At 46.7% G+C, this 19,641-nt stretch overlaps 1 protein-coding gene across 1 annotated transcript in view; it reads right to left on the reverse strand.

Annotated features, from left to right (window-relative positions):
* Positions 1 to 19,641, reverse strand: part of PREX1 (phosphatidylinositol-3,4,5-trisphosphate dependent Rac exchange factor 1) — a 314,753-nt gene that overhangs the window by 95,952 nt on the left and 199,160 nt on the right. Inside the window, exons 20-21 of the mRNA XM_075276753.1 lie at positions 15,077 to 15,213; positions 12,078 to 12,210 (exon numbers count right to left, since the gene is read on the reverse strand). Of these exons, the coding sequence (XP_075132854.1) occupies positions 12,078 to 12,210; positions 15,077 to 15,213 (270 nt within the window). The remainder of the gene's footprint in view (positions 1 to 12,077; positions 12,211 to 15,076; positions 15,214 to 19,641) is intronic.

Raw genomic sequence — 19,641 nt, forward strand, 5'->3', positions numbered from 1 at the left:
GAATTTGCCCAAACTGGGCTGGTTAGAGGCTCCCTCCACCATGAATTGGTCCAAACTGGGCTGGTTAGAGGCTCCCTCCACCATGAATTTCCCAAACTTGGCTGTTTAGAGGCTCCCTCCACCATGAATTGGTCCAAACTGGGCTGTTTAGAGGCTCCCTCCACCATGAATTTGCCCAAACTGGGCTGTTTAGAGGCTCCCTCCACCATGAATTTGCCCAAACTGGGCTGGTTAGAGGCTCCCTCCACCATGAATTGGTCCAAACTGGGTTTTTTAGAGGCTCCCTCCACCATTAATTGGTCCAAACTGGGCTGTTTAGAGGCTCCCTCCACCATGAATTGGTCCAAACTGGGCTGTTTAGAGGCTCCCTCCACCATGAATTTGCCCAAACTGGGCTGTTTAGAGGCTCCCTCCACCATGAATTTGCCCAAACTGGGCTGGTTAGAGGCTCCCTCCACCATGAATTGGTCCAAACTGGGTTTTTTAGAGGCTCCCTCCACCATGAATTTGCCCAAACTAGGGCTGGTTAGAGGCTCCCTCCACCATGAATTGGTCCAAACTGGGCTGGTTAGAGGCTCCCTCCACCATGAATTTCCCAAAACTTGGCTGTTTAGAGGCTCCCTCCACCATGAATTTGCCCAAACTGGGCTGTTTAGAGGCTCCCTCCACCATGAATTGGTCCAAACTGGGTTTTTAGGGGCTCCCTCCACCATGAATTTCCCAAAACTTGGCTGTTTAGAGGCTCCCTCCACCATTAATTGGTCCAAACTGGGCTGGTTAGAGGCTCCCTCCACCATGAATTGGTCCAAACTGGGGGTTTTTAGAGGCTCCCTCCACCATGAATTTGCCCAAACTGGGCTGTTTAGAGGCTCCCTCCACCATGAATTGGTCCAAATTGGGGTTTTTAGGGGCTCCCTCCACCATGAATTTCCCAAAACTTGGCTGTTTAGAGGCTCCCTCCACCATTAATTGGTCCAAACTGGGCTGTTTAGAGGCTCCCTCCACCATGAATTGGTCCAAACTGGGTTTTTTAGAGGCTCCCTCCACCATGAATTGGTCCAAACTGGGCTGGTTAGAGGCTCCCTCCACCATGAATTTGCCCAAACTGGGCTGTTTAGAGGCTCCCTCCACCATGAATTTCCCAAAACTTGGCTGTTTAGAGGCTCCCTCCACCATGAATTGGTCCAAACTGGGCTGTTTAGAGGCTCCCTCCACCATGAATTTGCCCAAACTGGGCTGTTTAGAGGCTCCCTCCACCATGAATTTGCCCAAACTGGGCTGGTTAGAGGCTCCCTCCACCATGAATTGGTCCAAACTGGGTTTTTTAGAGGCTCCCTCCACCATGAATTTGCCCAAACTGGGCTGGTTAGAGGCTCCCTCCACCATGAATTGGTCCAAACTGGGCTGGTTAGAGGCTCCCTCCACCATGAATTTCCCAAAACTTGGCTGTTTAGAGGCTCCCTCCACCATGAATTTGCCCAAACTGGGCTGTTTAGAGGCTCCCTCCACCATGAATTGGTCCAAACTGGGGTTTTTAGGGGCTCCCTCCACCATGAATTTCCCAAAACTTGGCTGTTTAGAGGCTCCCTCCACCATTAATTGGTCCAAACTGGGCTGGTTAGAGGCTCCCTCCACCATGAATTTGCCCAAACTGGGCTGTTTAGAGGCTCCCTCCACCATGAATTTGCCCAAACTGGGCTGGTTAGAGGCTCCCTCCACCATGAATTGGTCCAAACTGGGTTTTTTAGAGGCTCCCTCCACCATGAATTGGTCCAAACTTGGCTGTTTAGAGGCTCCCTCCACCATTAATTGGTCCAAACTGGGCTGGTTAGAGGCTCCCTCCACCATGAATTGGTCAAAACTGGGTTTTTTAGAGGCTCCCTCCACCATGAATTTGCCCAAACTGGGCTGGTTAGAGGCTCCCTCCACCATGAATTGGTCCAAACTGGGCTGGTTAGAGGCTCCCTCCACCATGAATTTCCCAAAACTTGGCTGTTTAGAGGCTCCCTCCACCATTAATTGGTCCAAACTGGGCTGGTTAGAGGCTCCCTCCACCATGAATTTGCCAAAACTGGGCTGGTTAGAGGCTCCCTCCACCATGAATTGGTCCAAACTGGGGTTTTTAGGGGCTCCCTCCACCATGAATTTCCCAAAACTTGGCTGTTTAGAGGCTCCCTCCACCATTAATTGGTCCAAACTGGGCTGGTTAGAGGCTCCCTCCACCATGAATTTGCCCAAACTGGGCTGTTTAGAGGCTCCTTCCACCATGAATTTGCCCAAACTGGGCTGGTTAGAGGCTCCCTCCACCATGAATTGGTCCAAACTGGGTTTTTTAGAGGCTCCCTCCACCATGAATTGGTCCAAACTTGGCTGTTTAGAGGCTCCCTCCACCATTAATTGGTCCAAACTGGGCTGGTTAGAGGCTCCCTCCACCATGAATTGGTCCAAACTGGGTTTTTAGAGGCTCCCTCCACCATGAATTTGCCCAAACTGGGCTGGTTAGAGGCTCCCTCCACCATGAATTGGTCCAAACTGGGCTGGTTAGAGGCTCCCTCCACCATGAATTTCCCAAAACTTGGCTGTTTAGAGGCTCCCTCCACCATTAATTGGTCCAAACTGGGCTGGTTAGAGGCTCCCTCCACCATGAATTTGCCAAAACTGGGCTGTTTAGAGGCTCCCTCCACCATGAATTGGTCCAAACTGGGGTTTTTAGGGGCTCCCTCCGCCATGAATTTCCCAAAACTTGGCTGTTTAGAGGCTCCCCTCCACCATTAATTGGTCCAAACTGGGCTGGTTAGAGGCTCCCTCCACCATGAATTTGCCCAAACTGGGCTGTTTAGAGGCTCCCTCCACCATGAATTTGCCCAAACTGGGCTGTTTAGAGGCTCCCTCCACCATGAATTTGCCCAAACTGGGCTGGTTAGAGGCTCCCTCCACCATGAATTGGTCCAAACTGGGCTGGTTAGAGGCTCCCTCCACCATGAATTGGTCCAAACTGGGTTTTTTAGAGGCTCCCTCCACCATGAATTTGCCCAAACTGGGATGGTTAGAGGCTCCCTCCACCATGAATTGGTCCAAACTGGGCAGGTTAGAGGCTCCCTCCACCATGAATTTCCCAAAACTTGGCTGTTTAGAGGCTCCCTCCACCATTAATTGGTCCAAACTGGGCTGGTTAGAGGCTCCCTCCACCATGAATTTGCCCAAACTGGGCTGTTTAGAGGCTCCCTCCACCATGAATTTGCCCAAACTGGGCTGGTTAGAGGCTCCCTCCACCATGAATTTCCCAAAACTTGGCTGTTTAGAGGCTCCCTCCACCATGAATTGGTCCAAACTGGGCTGGTTAGAGGCTCCCTCCACCATGAATTGGTCCAAACTGGGTTTTTTAGAGGCTCCCTCCACCATGAATTTGCCCAAACTGGGCTGGTTAGAGGCTCCCTCCACCATGAATTGGTCCAAACTGGGCTGGTTAGAGGCTCCCTCCACCATGAATTTGCCCAAACTGGGCTGTTTAGAGGCTCCCTCCACCATGAATTGGTCCAAACTGGGGTTTTTAGGGGCTCCCTCCACCATGAATTTCCCAAAACTTGGCTGTTTAGAGGCTCCCTCCACCATGAATTGGTCCAAACTGGGCTGGTTAGAGGCTCCCTCCACCATGAATTTGCCCAAACTGGGCTGTTTAGAGGCTCCCTCCACCATGAATTGGTCCAAACTGGGCTGTTTAGAGGCTCCTTCCACCATGAATTTGCCCAAACTGGGCTGGTTAGAGGCTCCCTCCACCATGAATTTCCCAAAACTTGGCTGTTTAGAGGCTCCCTCCACCATTAATTGGTCCAAACTGGGCTGGTTAGAGGCTCCCTCCACCATGAATTTGCCCAAACTGGGCTGTTTAGAGGCTCCCTCCACCATGAATTGGTCCAAACTGGGTTTTTTAGAGGCTCCCTCCACCATGAATTGGTCCAAACTGGGCTGGTTAGAGGCTCCCTCCACCATGAATTTCCCAAAACTTGGCTGTTTAGAGGCTCCCTCCACCATTAATTGGTCCAAACTGGGCTGGTTAGAGGCTCCCTCCACCATGAATTTGCCCAAACTGGGCTGTTTAGAGGCTCCCTCCACCATGAATTTCCCAAAACTTGGCTGTTTAGAGGCTCCCTCCACCATTAATTGGTCCAAACTGGGCTGTTTAGAGGCTCCCTCCACCATGAATTGGTCCAAACTGGGCTGTTTAGAGGCTCCCTCCACCATGAATTTGCCCAAACTGGGCTGTTTAGAGGCTCCCTCCACCATGAATTTGCCCAAACTGGGCTGGTTAGAGGCTCCCTCCACCATGAATTGGTCCAAACTGGGTTTTTTAGAGGCTCCCTCCACCATGAATTTGCCCAAACTGGGCTGGTTAGAGGCTCCCTCCACCATGAATTGGTCCAAACTGGGCTGGTTAGAGGCTCCCTCCACCATGAATTTCCCAAAACTTGGCTGTTTAGAGGCTCCCTCCACCATTAATTGGTCCAAACTGGGCTGGTTAGAGGCTCCCTCCACCATGAATTTGCCCAAACTGGGCTGTTTAGAGGCTCCCTCCACCATGAATTGGTCCAAACTGGGGTTTTTAGGGGCTCCCTCCACCATGAATTTCCCAAAACTTGGCTGTTTAGAGGCTCCCTCCACCATTAATTGGTCCAAACTGGGCTGGTTAGAGGCTCCCTCCACCATGAATTTGCCCAAATTGGGCTGTTTAGAGGCTCCCTCCACCATGAATTGGTCCAAACTGGGTTTTTTAGAGGCTCCCTCCACCATGAATTGGTCCAAACTGGGCTGTTTAGAGGCTCCCTCCACCATGAATTTGCCCAAACTGGGCTGTTTAGAGGCTCCCTCCACCATGAATTTGCCCAAACTGGGCTGGTTAGAGGCTCCCTCCACCATGAATTGGTCCAAACTGGGTTTTTTAGAGGCTCCCTCCACCATGAATTTGCCCAAACTGGGCTGGTTAGAGGCTCCCTCCACCATGAATTGGTCCAAACTGGGCTGGTTAGAGGCTCCCTCCACCATTAATTGGTCCAAACTGGGCTGTTTAGAGGCTCCCTCCACCATGAATTTGCCCAAACTGGGCTGGTTAGAGGCTCCCTCCACCATGAATTGGTCCAAACTGGGCTGGTTAGAGGCTCCCTCCACCATGAATTTCCCAAAACTTGGCTGTTTAGAGGCTCCCTCCACCATTAATTGGTCCAAACTGGGCTGGTTAGAGGCTCCCTCCACCATGAATTTGCCCAAACTGGGCTGTTTAGAGGCTCCCTCCACCATGAATTGGTCCAAACTGGGTTTTTTAGAGGCTCCCTCCACCATGAATTGGTCCAAACTGGGCTGTTTAGAGGCTCCCTCCACCATGAATTTGCCCAAACTGGGCTGTTTAGAGGCTCCCTCCACCATGAATTTGCCCAAACTGGGCTGGTTAGAGGCTCCCTCCACCATGAATTGGTCCAAACTGGGTTTTTTAGAGGCTCCCTCCACCATGAATTTGCCCAAACTGGGCTGGTTAGAGGCTCCCTCCACCATGAATTGGTCCAAACTGGGGTTTTTAGAGGCTCCCTCCACCATGAATTTGCCCAAACTGGGGTGTTTAGAGGCTCCCTCCACCATGAATTTGCCCAAACTCTGCTGGTTAGAGGCTCAATCCACCCTGATTTTCAAAACAAATGTTGGTGCCAACCTCAACTTACTACAAGGGCCAAATTCACTGCTGGTGACAAGCTCTCCTCACTGCAAGTGCCAAATACACATGTTTCAAGGTGTTTTCCTACTGTCAGAGAGGTGGTATTGAGTGTGTAAAGTGTGTAGTTGTTAGGCTGTGATGTTGGGGTAATAGAGGGTCTTTGGTGTGTTAGATGCCCCCAGACATGCTTCCCCTGCTGTCCCAGTGTCATTCCAGAGGTGTTGGCATCATTTCCTGGGGTGTCATAGTGGACTTGGTGACCCTCCAGACACGGATTTGGGTTTCCCCCTTAACGAGTATCTGTTCCCCATAGACTATAATGGGGTTCGAAACCCGTTCGAACACACGAACATTGAGCGGCTGTTCGAATCGAATTTCGAACCTCGAACATTTTAGTGTTCGCTCATCTCTAATCATAAACTCCTCCATGGGTACATGGCAGAACGTGGAATGGGAAGAGCGCTATTTGGCATTTGGAGATGGAATAGTTTTTGGGTGCCATGGCTCATTACAGGGTGACTAAAGTACTGGTACTATAGAAACCCCCAAAACATGACCCCATTTTGTAAAACTACACCCCTCAAGCATTTTAATCCAACAGCTGTTTAACTGTTAACCCATTAACATTGGGCAGTGAAAATGAAACATTATATGTTCTTCAATACAATGTTGCTTAAGCCACAAACTTTTCATTTTTACAAGGGGTTAAAAGAGAAAATGTATCCAACAATTTCAGTGGTCAATTATGCTCTGTCTCCTGATTTTGTTGCCCTACAAATATGGCACGGCCGAAAAAAATTAAAAAGCACCATGCTCACATGAGATCTAATTTGGTTATTAGCACTGCATTGATGAGCAATCACAGAGGGCCTATTTTAGAAACTACTCCCCAAAAGGAACGTATAAAGGGGCACAGCGAGCATTTTTAACCCTCGAGCAATACATTATTTTAATTTCCGGAAATAAATGCACAATGAAAAGTTAGAATTGCAATTTTTCCACAGACATACTGTTTCAATGCCTGATATGTTGTGCCCAGATTGCGACAGCAGAGACACACTCTTCAAAAACTGGTTAAGCGGGTTATTCTTGGTACAACAGGGCACAACATATAGTACAATGAAATGACAGATTCCTGAAAAATTGTCATTTTCACTCTGCGCAGCTAATGTTGCATTCATTTCTGGAGAATACATTAATGTAACACTTGGGGGGCAAAAATGCTCACTGTATTCTTGGGTAAATTCCTTAAGGGGTGTAGTTTCCAAAATGGGATCATGTGTCAGGAAATTCCACTTTACTGGAATTTCAGGAACTCTGCAAAAGTGGCATGACATCCAAAAATCAAATCGTGACAAAAAAGCGCTGCTTCTTTTCTGCACTCTGCTGCGTGCCCAAAGAGCAGTTTGTACCCCTATATGCTAGTTAAGTGGGGTACAGCAATGTCAAATATGTGGCATAAACTGGTGTTGAGACACACAGCAGGGCACAGAAGGGAAGAAGCACTGTTTGGCTTTTTAGAGCGCAGACTGAGATGGTTTAGTGTTTGGATGCCATGTCATGTTTGCAGAGTCCCTGACAGGCCATTTAAAAACTGCATCACTCAAAAAAATGTATTAAGTGGTGTAGTAAGCATTTGTATCTCTGAAGTGACTATGTAATCTGTGAGAACTAAATTGCGTACACTAAATCATATCCTATTTTACCATTAGCATCTATGACACAGACGGGGGGAGGGGCAATCTGGGGGGGATGTGCTGGTGTTTTCGTCCTCATAAGCTCCAAATATTGTCCCTGTGATATACGTAGTTCATACATTTTCTTCTTGCCACAGCCAGTTGTGTCCTAATGATTTGGCAATTTATTTATTTTTTTGTCTTCCCATTGTACAAGCTATATTTTTTTAAAATGTTCTGGCGAGAAGGCCATATGAGGGCTTGTTTTTTGTAGTTTTCAATGCCACCATATTTGGGTGCCTGTAACTTATTAACTAAAATTTATTAAACCTTTCTGGATGGGAACAATATCCAACAATAAGTAGGCATTAAGATCAATAGCAAGGGGATCAATATTGATATTGAGCTTAATGCCTACTTATTGTTGGATATCTCTATACAGTAACCCTCACCAACTAAAATTATAGTTCAAATACATGATATATAGATTGGGATATTATTGTGGTAATGCTAATGCGTATGGGTAAAGTTTCGGCCATAAATATATAATGACAAGTAATATTGCCGGTTAGCAGTTTTTTAGCAATGCTGAAAGCAAATGTTGTGCAGCGAATTGAGCCATTTAAGGGCTGTCTGAGACCTATGGTGCGCCAGTCAGCTGAGTAAGGATCATACGAGCGCTCGTTGAATGAATAACACACCCCCCGGGATGGAGTCGGACGTCACTGGAGGCGTGACCTATGAACGCACGCCGCGTCATCCATAGGCGGACCGGGGGGCGGGGCCTCTGCTTTAAATGCCCAAGTAGGTCGGTGCGCATGCCGGCAGTACATTGGTACCGTGTCCTACCATCAAGGGCGCCGGAACTGCAGCTTTAACTGCAAATCTTATCGACTCCCAAGTAATCATCCTCCTGATGAGCTAGTTATCTAGCGAAACGCGTAGAGGGGAACACCAGGGCCCTCTATTATTAGGAGAGGACCCGGCTATTAGCGGAAGTGAGGGGAATATGAGATCGCTATAGGTTCTATGAAATGTATAGGAACATAGGAAACACCGACCTAATATGATCATCGGTCAGGAGGGAGATGGCAGGTTAATGGATGCAGAACAGGGACTGTGAACTACGGCTTGTGGAAATGTTAAGACTGCTCAATATGAGCCATCCAGCTAATTTGAATGGGGGTTCCGTTATATCTGCAGGGCTATTACTAAACCACAGAGCTTTCATTTCACCTGTTTTATAATGTGGTATCTAACTGCCTAACCACTGGTGTATTGTTTATCCCCTACACTCTCGTATTAACCAAAAATAAAGGGGTATTTGATGTATGTTCCGACCAAAAATATAATTGGAACATACATATGGGAAAGTGAATTGTAGCTGACTGTATCAGTGAGGATAGACAAAGTTATCAATTGTCACCCTTTATTAATGAAGTCATATTACAATTTTATAAATTATTTTTTTGAATGGGCCAATTTTAAATAACACAATTAAAAGTTATGTTTTAGAGAAACCGATTTATGGTTCGACCGCAGAAAAAAGGCCGGGGTGTTGGGTATGGTAGTTTGAAAGATTTGGGAGATCAGACTGTGAACTCCGGCCCAGAAATCCCCCAAGACCGGGCAGCTCCAGAACACATGGAGGAGCGTCCCCTCCTCCGAACCACAGCGCCAACAGAGTGGAGAAGAGGCTGGAAAAAACTTGTGCAGCTGGGATGGAACATCATACCATCTAGTGAGGATCTTGTAACCCGCCTCTTGGAACTTGCACGCCACCGAGCTCTTATGGGCGAGCTCCAAGATCCTAGCACAGTCCGTGTCTGACAGAGATAGGTCAAGATCTACCTCCCACTTACTCAAGAAGGAGGGTCTGTGGCCCGGAGGGGGAGGGGGGGGGAGACCAGCAACAAGTAAAACTCAGACAAAGAGTGACGGAGAAGACCTGAGCTTACACAGGCCTTCTCAAAGCCCGTGAGAGGCCTATCAAAAACACCAGAGCTGGGCAGTGAGGCCAGAAAATGGGAAAGTTGCAAAACTCGCCAGGGACCTAAGTGGGGTAGATTCGGGGCAGCAAGAAGGTCCCCATGAGAAAGCCAAGCGCCCCCGGAGCGGAAGTGCACACAACTTAATATTTCATATATACAACCACCTTCATGCAACTTTGCAGCAAACAGAGATTACAAGCAAAAATTGCACAAAAATTTAAATTTGACACTGAAAACATAATGTACTTTCCAAAAAACTGCAAGATGTGAGGAATGTATACATACCAAACACATATATATATATATATATATATATATATATATATATATATATATATATATATATTTTTTTTACAGGTGCATATGTTAAAGAAACGCCATAACCACAGAAATGCGCCAAAAAATTCTGTTCACGCAAATGAAATAGTAGTTTACATAAAATTATAATTTTAGATCCCTCTATAAAATATATACGCTCTGTACTCCATAGAACTATAGGAGCGTACTGCACATGCTCGCGTTAGTGGCCACAAAACACTGGCCGCCTGCATGTGAAGTCGACTCTGCCCGAGCCGACTTGCACATGCGTTGAATTTTGACCCCCTGCACGCCGGAAGAAGATGCGTGAAGAGGCCATTGCTGAAGAAGATGGAGGTGGTGCTGGAGAGTTCTCTCGCAGCATTGGGGATGCCCCAGTGCTGTTTGAGCCGTAGGTCCGTCCCCAGTGCTGTGAGAGAACTCATTTGCATACTGACAAAAACTGGGATTTCAAGGGAATGGCGGCTCGGAGAAGACATCAAAAGGTAGGAGAAGAATAACCTTTCTTAAGGATATTCTGACGTGTTAGTGAGAAAAAAAATTAGTTTGAATGATAGGATCCCTTTAAAACAATAGATGAAATAAATGGGGGAAACCTCCTATGAGTGGTATTCGCCGGATCAATCACCATCACCAGGATGTAGACCAGGGGTCCTCAAACTTTTCAAACACGGGGCCAGTTCACTGTCCCTCAAAACACTGGAGGGCCGAAATATTTCGCCTCAGGCGGCAAAAAGGCTAGGTTCACCCCTGCTCCTCAGTATGCCCCCACCCCACAGTATTATATGCTCCTCATTACCCTCCACTGTATTATATACTCCTCAGTACCCCCCCACTGTATTGTATACTCCTCAATACCCCCCCCACACACTGTATTATATACTCCTCAGTACCCCCTACTGTATTATATACTCCTCAGTACCCTCCCCCCACTGTATTATATACTCATCAGTACCCCCCCTGTATTATATGCTCATCAGTACCCCCCCCCCCCCCGCTATATTATATGCTCATCAGTACCCTCCCCCCACTGTATTATATGCTCATCAGTACCCTCCCCCCACTGTATTATGTGCTCATCAGTACCCCCCACTGTATTATATGCTCATCAGTACCCTCCCCCCACTGTATTATATGCTCATCAGTACCCCCCCACACACTGTATTATATGCTCATTAGTACCCTCCCCCCACTGTATTATATGCTCATTAGTACCCTCCCCCCACTATATTATATGCTCATCAGTACCCTCCCCCCACTGTATTATATGCTCATCAGTACCCTCCCCCCACTGTATTATATGCTGATGAACATATAATACAGTGGGGGGAGGGTACTGATGAGCATATAATACAGTGGGGGGGAGGGTACTGATGAGCATATAATACAGGGGGGGAGGGTACGGATGAGCATATAATACAGTAGGGGGAGTACCCTCCCCCCCCCCCCGTATTATATGCTCATCAGTACAATCACACCCACACTGTCCTACTTACCCATGAAGAGCCGCCGCGGTGCGTCCTCCTCCTTCCAGACTGCAGGAGCGATGACGTCATCGCGCCTGCGTCGGGGGCAGAGGTCACTCTCTGCCATCAGTGTAGGCGGCGGTCGGGCGGCCCCTGACAGCTTTCAGTTGTATGTGCAAATGCACATACAACTGAAAGCGGCGATCCACTCACTAACGGGGAATTGGATTTCCCGTTAGTGAGCGATCCAGACGACAGCGCGGGCCACATGCGGCGGGCCGGATAAATGTCCTCGGCGGGCCGCATGTGGCCCGCGGGCCATAGTTTGAGGACCGCTGATGTAGATGTATGCAACAATGGACCAAAAACTTCCATTACTAAATAAAAGAAATCCATGCTTACCAGAGGTTTTCTTGTAAACAATCCTTTAATAAATCACTTCAATCACAACGCATTTTGGTATAGGTACATCATGAAATGTGTTGTGCTTGAACTGGCTTATTAAAAAATTGTTTACAAGAAAACCTCTGTTAAGCGCAGATTTCTTCTATTTAGTACTGGAAGTTTTTAGTGCATTGTTGCATATATATCCCTAAAATAAGACCATTTTTCTCTGCAATTTTGGGTGGTCGGCTAAAAGGTTTCTTTTTAGCTGGTAGGAGGAGCCTACACTTTTTGTTTAATGTCTAACTGCAAGTAGTAATAGCATTATCAAAGATTTTTAACTATGACATGGACAGTGAATGACTCATTCATGTTTTTAACAGCGCAGAGAACTTGGGAAAATAAAGAATGAAAACGCAAAGTTTATTAGAAAGTTGTAGAACTTTAAACCTAATTCATGGCTGTACCATATCTGCTCTCCTTTTCAATGTAGTTAAAATAAGAGGATATTGCTTCAGTGGTCAGGGCATGATGTATTTACCTGCTTGTGTGATAGGGACACTGGTGCTGCTATCATAACACAGGTCATCGTTTAGACAGTCATCAGGTTTACACGTTTGTGCTTGGTCCTTCTCTGCATCCTCGTGGGTTCTGTAGATCCACTGGAACAGTCCCTGAAACCAGATTATCTATTAGTGCATTGTGTCTTATTACCTACACGCATACACTGCTGTCAGGATTTGAACCGGTGTCTTCTGGCTTTCCGGGTTGGTTCTCTGCCTCATGGCTATTTGCCTGGTTGTGTTTAGTCTCTGTCTCTCTGTTGTATGTGCTTCTATATTGCCTTATGGAGTTCCAGGTGTGTTCATTTGTATTATCCTATCAGGTGTTGCCAGGCTCTATTTTAGGCTGTCTGTCTGTTCATGCCTTGCTGTTTTCTGTTGTAGTTGAAGCTTATTCTTGGCCCCTCTATTCTAGAGTATTATCTAGAATTCTGCAGTTTCTAACCAGGGGGTAGTGGTGACGCACTCCTTCTGTGAAATTTGTCTTTGTGGTTTCCTGTAATACCTTTTCTCACCATTTCCCTCCTTCCTGCGTTTAGTCTCTGTCTTGTGTTTGTGGGCATGCTGGGCTTGCTAGTTCGCCAAGTTGATCTTTTCCCAGGACTTTGTCTTGCAGCAATCTTTTCGCTAGGGGTGCTCAAATTTAGAACACCAGATCCTAGAATCTGGTAGCCCTTTTCCCTTTCTATCTTTACAGGTCTTCGTGTTCAGAGAGCGAGTAGCTGTCGAGTCGGTGCTAGCCCGGGTAAGCTGCTCAACACCTGCAGGCAGGGATTAGTAAGCCACCATATCGTGGGGACAGTTTTCCCTAACCTGTTTCCTTAGTTTATTGCTGCATTCCTGCACACAGTTACCTGCTACCCTATAAACCATGACAACTGCATATACAATCACCGCTACCTGCACATTCCACTTATTTATCCACCACATGTATAATCATCAGTTGAAGCAGTCATCAGAGGTCAGAAAAAACAATCATCATCATATTCACATATTCATGAACCCTTTGAACTTTTCACATTTTGTCACCTTACAACCACAAATTTAAATGTGTTTTATTGAGATTTTAAGCGATAGACTAACACAAAGTAGCAGATAATTGTGAAGTGGAATGAAAATGATACATGGTTTTCAACATTTTCATTTTACATGCAAAAGTATTCGGCCCCCTATATTAATACTTTGTAGAGCCATCTTTCGCTGCATTTAGAGCTGGAAGTCTTTTGGGGTATGTCTGTACCAGGTGTGCAAATCTTGCCCATTCTTCTTTGCAAAATATCTCAAGCTTAATGAGATTGGATGGAGCGTGTCGGTGAACAGCAATTTTCATGCCTTGCCACAGATGCTCAATGGGTTTTATGTCTGGACTTTGACTAGGTTATTCTAACACATGAGTATTCTTTGCTCTAAACCATTCCACTGTAGCTCTTTCTGTATTTTTAGGGTCATTGTCTCGCTCGAAGGTGAATCCCCTTCCCAGTCTAAAGTCTTTTGCAGACTCCAACGGGTTTTCTTACAGGATTGCCCTGTATTTAGCTCCATCCATCCTCACATCAACTCTGACCAGCTTCCCTGTTCCGGCTGAAGAAAAGCCTCCCCACAGCCCGATGCTTCCACCACCATGTCTCACAGTGCGGATGGAATGTTCAGGGTGATGAGGAGTTACTTTTCCCACCACACATAGTGCTTTGCATTTAGTCCAAAAAGTTAAACTTTTGTCTCATCTGAACAGAGCACCTTTTTCCACATGTTTGATGCGTCCCATATATGGCAAACTGTAAACTTCTTATGTCTTTCTTTCAACAATGGTTTCTATTTGCCACTCTTCCATAAAGGCCAAATTTGTGGAGTGCATGATTTATGGTTGTCCTGTGGACAGATTCTCCCACCTGAGCTGTGGATTTCTGCAGCTCCTCCAGAGTGATCATGGGCTTGTTTCCTGCTTCTTTTTTATTTTTTTTATGCAGATTGTGAGCCCCATATAGGGCTCATAATGTACATTTTTCCCTATCAGTATGTCTTTGGAGTATGGGAGGAAACCCACGCAAACACTGGGAGAACATACAAACTCCTTGCAGATATTTTATCCTTGGCAGGATTCAAACCTAGTACTCTAACGCTGCAAGACTGCAGTGCTAACCACTGAGCCACCGTGTTGCTCCTTTTGCCGATTCTTTGACCAGTGCTCTATTTTCTCTGTTAGTTTAGGTGGACGGCCATGTCTTGGTAGGTTTACTTTCTCCATTTTTGAATAATGGATTGAACAGTGCTCCTTGGGATGCACAAAGTTTGGTATGTTTTTATAAGCTAACCTTGCTTTAAACTTCTCCATAACTATATCTCTGACCTGTCTGGTGAGTTCATTGGTCTTCATGATGCTGTTTGTTCACTATTGTTCTCTAACAAACTACTGAGGCCTTCAAAGAACAGGTGTATTTATATTGAGACAAAATTATATTAACAGCTGGACTCTATTAACTAATTAAGTGACTTCTGAAGGCAATTGATTGCACTGGATTTTATTCAGGGGTATCAGAGAACAGAGCACAAGTCACACTTTTCAGATTATTATTTGATTAAAAATTTTGAAAACCATGTAACATTTTGGTTCCACCTCACAATTATGTGCTACTTTGTGTTGGTTTGTAACTTAAACTCTCAATTAAATACATTTAAGTGGTTGTAAGGTGATAAAATGTGGAAAAGTTCAAGGGGTATAAATACTTTTGCAAGCCACTGCACACAGTTTGCATATAAATGTGACAGTTTGTAGTACTTGTGTAACAATAAGCTCCCACTAGCGTTCAAAAACTCTGCCCCCATTCCACTGAAAATACTTAGTAGTATAAAGCAACCCTGAAGGACGGAAGCTCGATTGCTAGTTTAAACCTAGTGTAAAATTTATGGATTCTGCTTTCTAGGATATTTTTTATCAATTTGTATACTGAACAAGTTTTAATTTTTGCTTCCTACTCACCAGAGGGTTTTGAGGATTTTTTCGATATGCAGTGAACTGCTCCAGAACCTCGATGTGGCTATTGTGCATGACATTAGTTCCATTCACCTTGAGGATGCACTGTCCAGGATGGATGCCAACAGTAGCTGCCACTGACCCTGAAAAGGAGCAGAAATTAGACACCATATCTACTAGACTGATCACTGAATTCCATCAATATTTACAGGCAACTGAGTACTCCTTTCTTGATATAGGATCCCATTCACACACTAAAACCCCCCAAGATATCAGGATCGGCTGAACCCCAGAAAAAAAAAAAGCTAATTTGGCTGAACCCGATATGGTAAGAATCCCAATGTATGTGGGATTTATGTGGGAGTTTAATAATGTAGGGCCACAATATCTGGCATGGAGGGGCCACTACTGAACATTATATTATATGGGGACTGCTAAGGCACTGTGGGGTTCTTATTTTACATGTGTAGGCCATTATACTACATGTGAGGGTACTGTGGAGACCTTTACATAATTGTTAATCAAAGCTCCAAAACAGACTTATTAACATTTATAAGAGATTGCTACATTGGGTTACTCGGTTGAGACATTTTCTGACGAGAGGGAACTTCACTTGAAAAGGTTAAGAAACATTGCAATATGGTGACTTTTTCCTATTCACCTCTCCCAAAATTTTTTACAAATAGTGAAGCAGAAATACTGCTTTTTTTTTTTTCTTTTTTTGCCAAACCTAGTAATGGCTACAGAAGAAATAGGAAATATCTAGGAAGCAATTATATTTCAGCATTCTGATTAATCCAATCTTGGCTTAGGCTCAAAATATTAAAAACGTTAAAAACTTTCTGCAAAGTGGGACCTTAGTTTTTGCCTTTTTTTGTTCTTGACTAGAGATGAGCGAACAGTGTTCTATCGAACACATGTTCGATCGGATATCAGGGTGTTCGCCATGTTCGAATCGAACACCACGTGGTAAAGTGCGCCAAAATTCGATTCCCCTCCCACCTTCCCTGGCGCCTTTTTTGCACCAATAACAGCGCAGGGGAGGTGGGACAGGAACTACGACACTGGGGGCATTGAAAAAAATTGGAAAAAGTCATTGGCTGCCGAAATCAGGTGACCTCCATTTTAGACGAATAGTGGATTTCAAATCCGGGTCATATGAGAATGTGAACTTTGTGACTATGAGACAGGGATAGCTGTACAGGCAGGGATAGCTAGGGATAACCTTTATTTAGGGGGGAATGTTATTAAAAATAACTTTTTGGGGCTCTATCGGGTGTGTAATTGTGATTTTTGTGAGATAAACTTTTTCCCATAGGGATGCATTGGCCAGCGCTGATTGGCCGAATTCCGTACTCTGGCCAATCAGTGCTGGCCAATGCATTCTATTAGCTTGATGAAGCAGAGTGTGCACAAGGGTTCAAGCGCACCCTCGGCTCTGATGTAGCAGAGCCGAGGCTGCACAAGGGTTCAAGCGCACCCTCGGCTCTGATGTAGGAGAGCCGAGGGTGCACTTGAACCCTTGTGCACCCTCAGCTCTGCTACATCAGAGCCGAGGGTGCGCTTGAACCCTTGTGCACACTCTGCTTCATCAAGCTAATAGAATGCATTGGCCAGCGCTGATTGGCCAATGTATTCTATTAGCCTGATGAAGTAGAGCTGAATGTGTGTGCTAAGCACACACATTCAGCTCTACTTCATCGGGCTAATAGAATGCATTGGCCAGCGCTGATTGGCCAGAGTACGGAACTCGACCAATCAGCGCTGGCTCTGCTGGAGGAGGCGGAGTCTAAGATCGCTCCACACCAGTCTCCATTCAGGTCCGACCTTAGACTCCGCCTCCTCCGGCAGAGCCAGCGCTGATTGGCCGAAGGCTGGCCAATGCATTCCTATGCGAATGCAGAGACTTAGCAGTGCTGAGTCAGTTTTGCTCAACTACACATCTGATGCACACTCGGCACTGCTACATCAGATGTAGCAATCTGATGTAGCAGAGCCGAGGGTGCACTAGAACCCCTGTGCAAACTCAGTTCACGCTAATAGAATGCATTGGCCAGCGCTGATTGGCCAATGCATTCTATTAGCCCGATGAAGTAGAGCTGAATGTGTGTGCTAAGCACACACATTCAGCACTGCTTCATCAAGCCAATACAATGCATTAGCCAGTGCTGATTGGCCAGAGTACGGAATTCGGCCAATCAGCGCTGGCCAATGCATTCTATTAGCCCGATGAAGTAGAGCTGAATGTGTGTGCTAAGCACACACATTCAGCACTGCTTCATCAAGCCAATACAATGCATTAGCCAGTGCTGATTGGCCAGAGTACGGAATTCGGCCAATCAGCGCTGGCTCTGCTGGAGGAGGCGGAGTCTAAGATCGCTCCACACCAGTCTCCATTCAGGTCCGACCTTAGACTCCGCCTCCTCCGGCAGAGCCAGCGCTGATTGGCCGAAGGCTGGCCAATGCATTCCTATGCGAATGCAGACTTAGCAGTGCTGAGTCAGTTTTGCTCAACTACACATCTGATGCACACTCGGCACTGCTACATCAGATGTAGCAATCTGATGTAGCAGAGCCGAGGGTGCACTAGAACCCCTGTGCAAACTCAGTTCACGCTAATAGAATGCATTGGCCAGCGCTGATTGGCCAATGCATTCTATTAGCCCGATGAAGTAGAGCTGAATGTGTGTGCTAAGCACACACATTCAGCACTGCTTCATCACGCCAATACAATGCATTAGCCAGTGCTGATTGGCCAGAGTACGGAATTCGGCCAATCAGCGCTGGCTCTGCTGGAGGAGGCGGAGTCTAAGGTCGGACCTGAATGGAGACTGGTGTGGAGCGATCTTAGACTCCGCCTCCTCCAGCAGAGCCAGCGCTGATTGGTCGAGTTCCGTACTCTGGCCAATCAGCGCTGGCCAATGCATTCTATTAGCCCGATGAAGTAGAGCTGAATGTGTGTGCTTAGCACACACATTCAGCTCTACTTCATCAGGCTAATAGAATACATTGGCCAATCAGCGCTGGCCAATGCATTCTATTAGCTTGATGAAGCAGAGTGTGCACAAGGGTTCAAGCGCACCCTCGGCTCTGATGTAGCAGAGCCGAGGCTGCACAAGGGTTCAAGTGCACCCTCGGCTCTCCTACATCAGAGCCGAGGGTGCGCTTGAACCCTTGTGCAGCCTCGGCTCTGCTACATCAGAGCCGAGGGTGCGCTTGAACCCTTGTGCACACTCTGCTTCATCAAGCTAATAGAATGCATTGGCCAGCACTGATTGGCCAGAGTACGGAATTCGGCCAATCAGCGCTGGCCAATGCATTCTATTAGCCCGATGAAGTAGAGCTGAATGTGTGTGCTAAGCACACACATTCAGCACTGCTTCATCACGCCAATACAATGCATTAGCCAGTGCTGATTGGCCAGAGTACGGAATTCGGCCAATCAGCGCTGGCTCTGCTGGAGGAGGCGGAGTCTAAGATCGCTCCACACCAGTCTCCATTCAGGTCCGACCTTAGACTCCGCCTCCTCCAGCAGAGCCAGCGCTGATTGGCCGAATTCCGTACTCTGGCCAATCAGCACTGGCTAATGCATTGTATTGGCTTGATGAAGCAGTGCTGAATGTGTGTGCTTAGCACACACATTCAGCTCTACTTCATCGGGCTAATAGAATGCATTGGCCAGCGCTGATTGGCCGAATTCCGTACTCTGGCCAATCAGCACTGGCTAATGCATTGTATTGGCTTGATGAAGCAGTGCTGAATGTGTGTGCTTAGCACACACATTCAGCTCTACTTCATCGGGCTAATAGAATGCATTGGCCAATCAGCGCTGGCCAATGCATTCTATTAGCGTGAACTGAGTTTGCACAGGGGTTCTAGTGTACCCTCGGCTCTGCTACATCAGATTGCTACATCTGATGTAGCAGTGCCGAGTGTGCATCAGATGTGTAGTTGAGCAAAACTGACTCAGCACTGCTAAGTCTGCATTCGCATAGGAATGCATTGGCCAGCCTTCGGCCAATCAGCGCTGGCTCTGCCGGAGGAGGCGGAGTCTAAGGTCGGACCTGAATGGAGACTGGTGTGGAGCGATCTTAGACTCCGCCTCCTCCAGCAGAGCCAGCGCTGATTGGCCGAATTCCGTACTCTGGCCAATCAGCACTGGCTAATGCATTGTATTGGCTTGATGAAGCAGTGCTGAATGTGTGTGCTTAGCACACACATTCAGCTCTACTTCATCGGGCTAATAGAATGCATTGGCCAGCGCTGATTGGCCGAATTCCGTACTCTGGCCAATCAGCACTGGCTAATGCATTGTATTGGCTTGATGAAGCAGTGCTGAATGTGTGTGCTTAGCACACACATTCAGCTCTACTTCATCGGGCTAATAGAATGCATTGGCCAGCGCTGATTGGCCGAATTCCGTACTCTGGCCAATCAGCACTGGCTAATGCATTGTATTGGCTTGATGAAGCAGTGCTGAATGTGTGTGCTTAGCACACACATTCAGCTCTACTTCATCGGGCTAATAGAATGCATTGGCCAATCAGCGCTGGCCAATGCATTCTATTAGC

The sequence above is a fragment of the Leptodactylus fuscus genome, chromosome 6 (genome assembly GCF_031893055.1).
Source record: "Leptodactylus fuscus isolate aLepFus1 chromosome 6, aLepFus1.hap2, whole genome shotgun sequence".
Taxonomy (NCBI): domain Eukaryota; kingdom Metazoa; phylum Chordata; class Amphibia; order Anura; family Leptodactylidae; genus Leptodactylus; species Leptodactylus fuscus.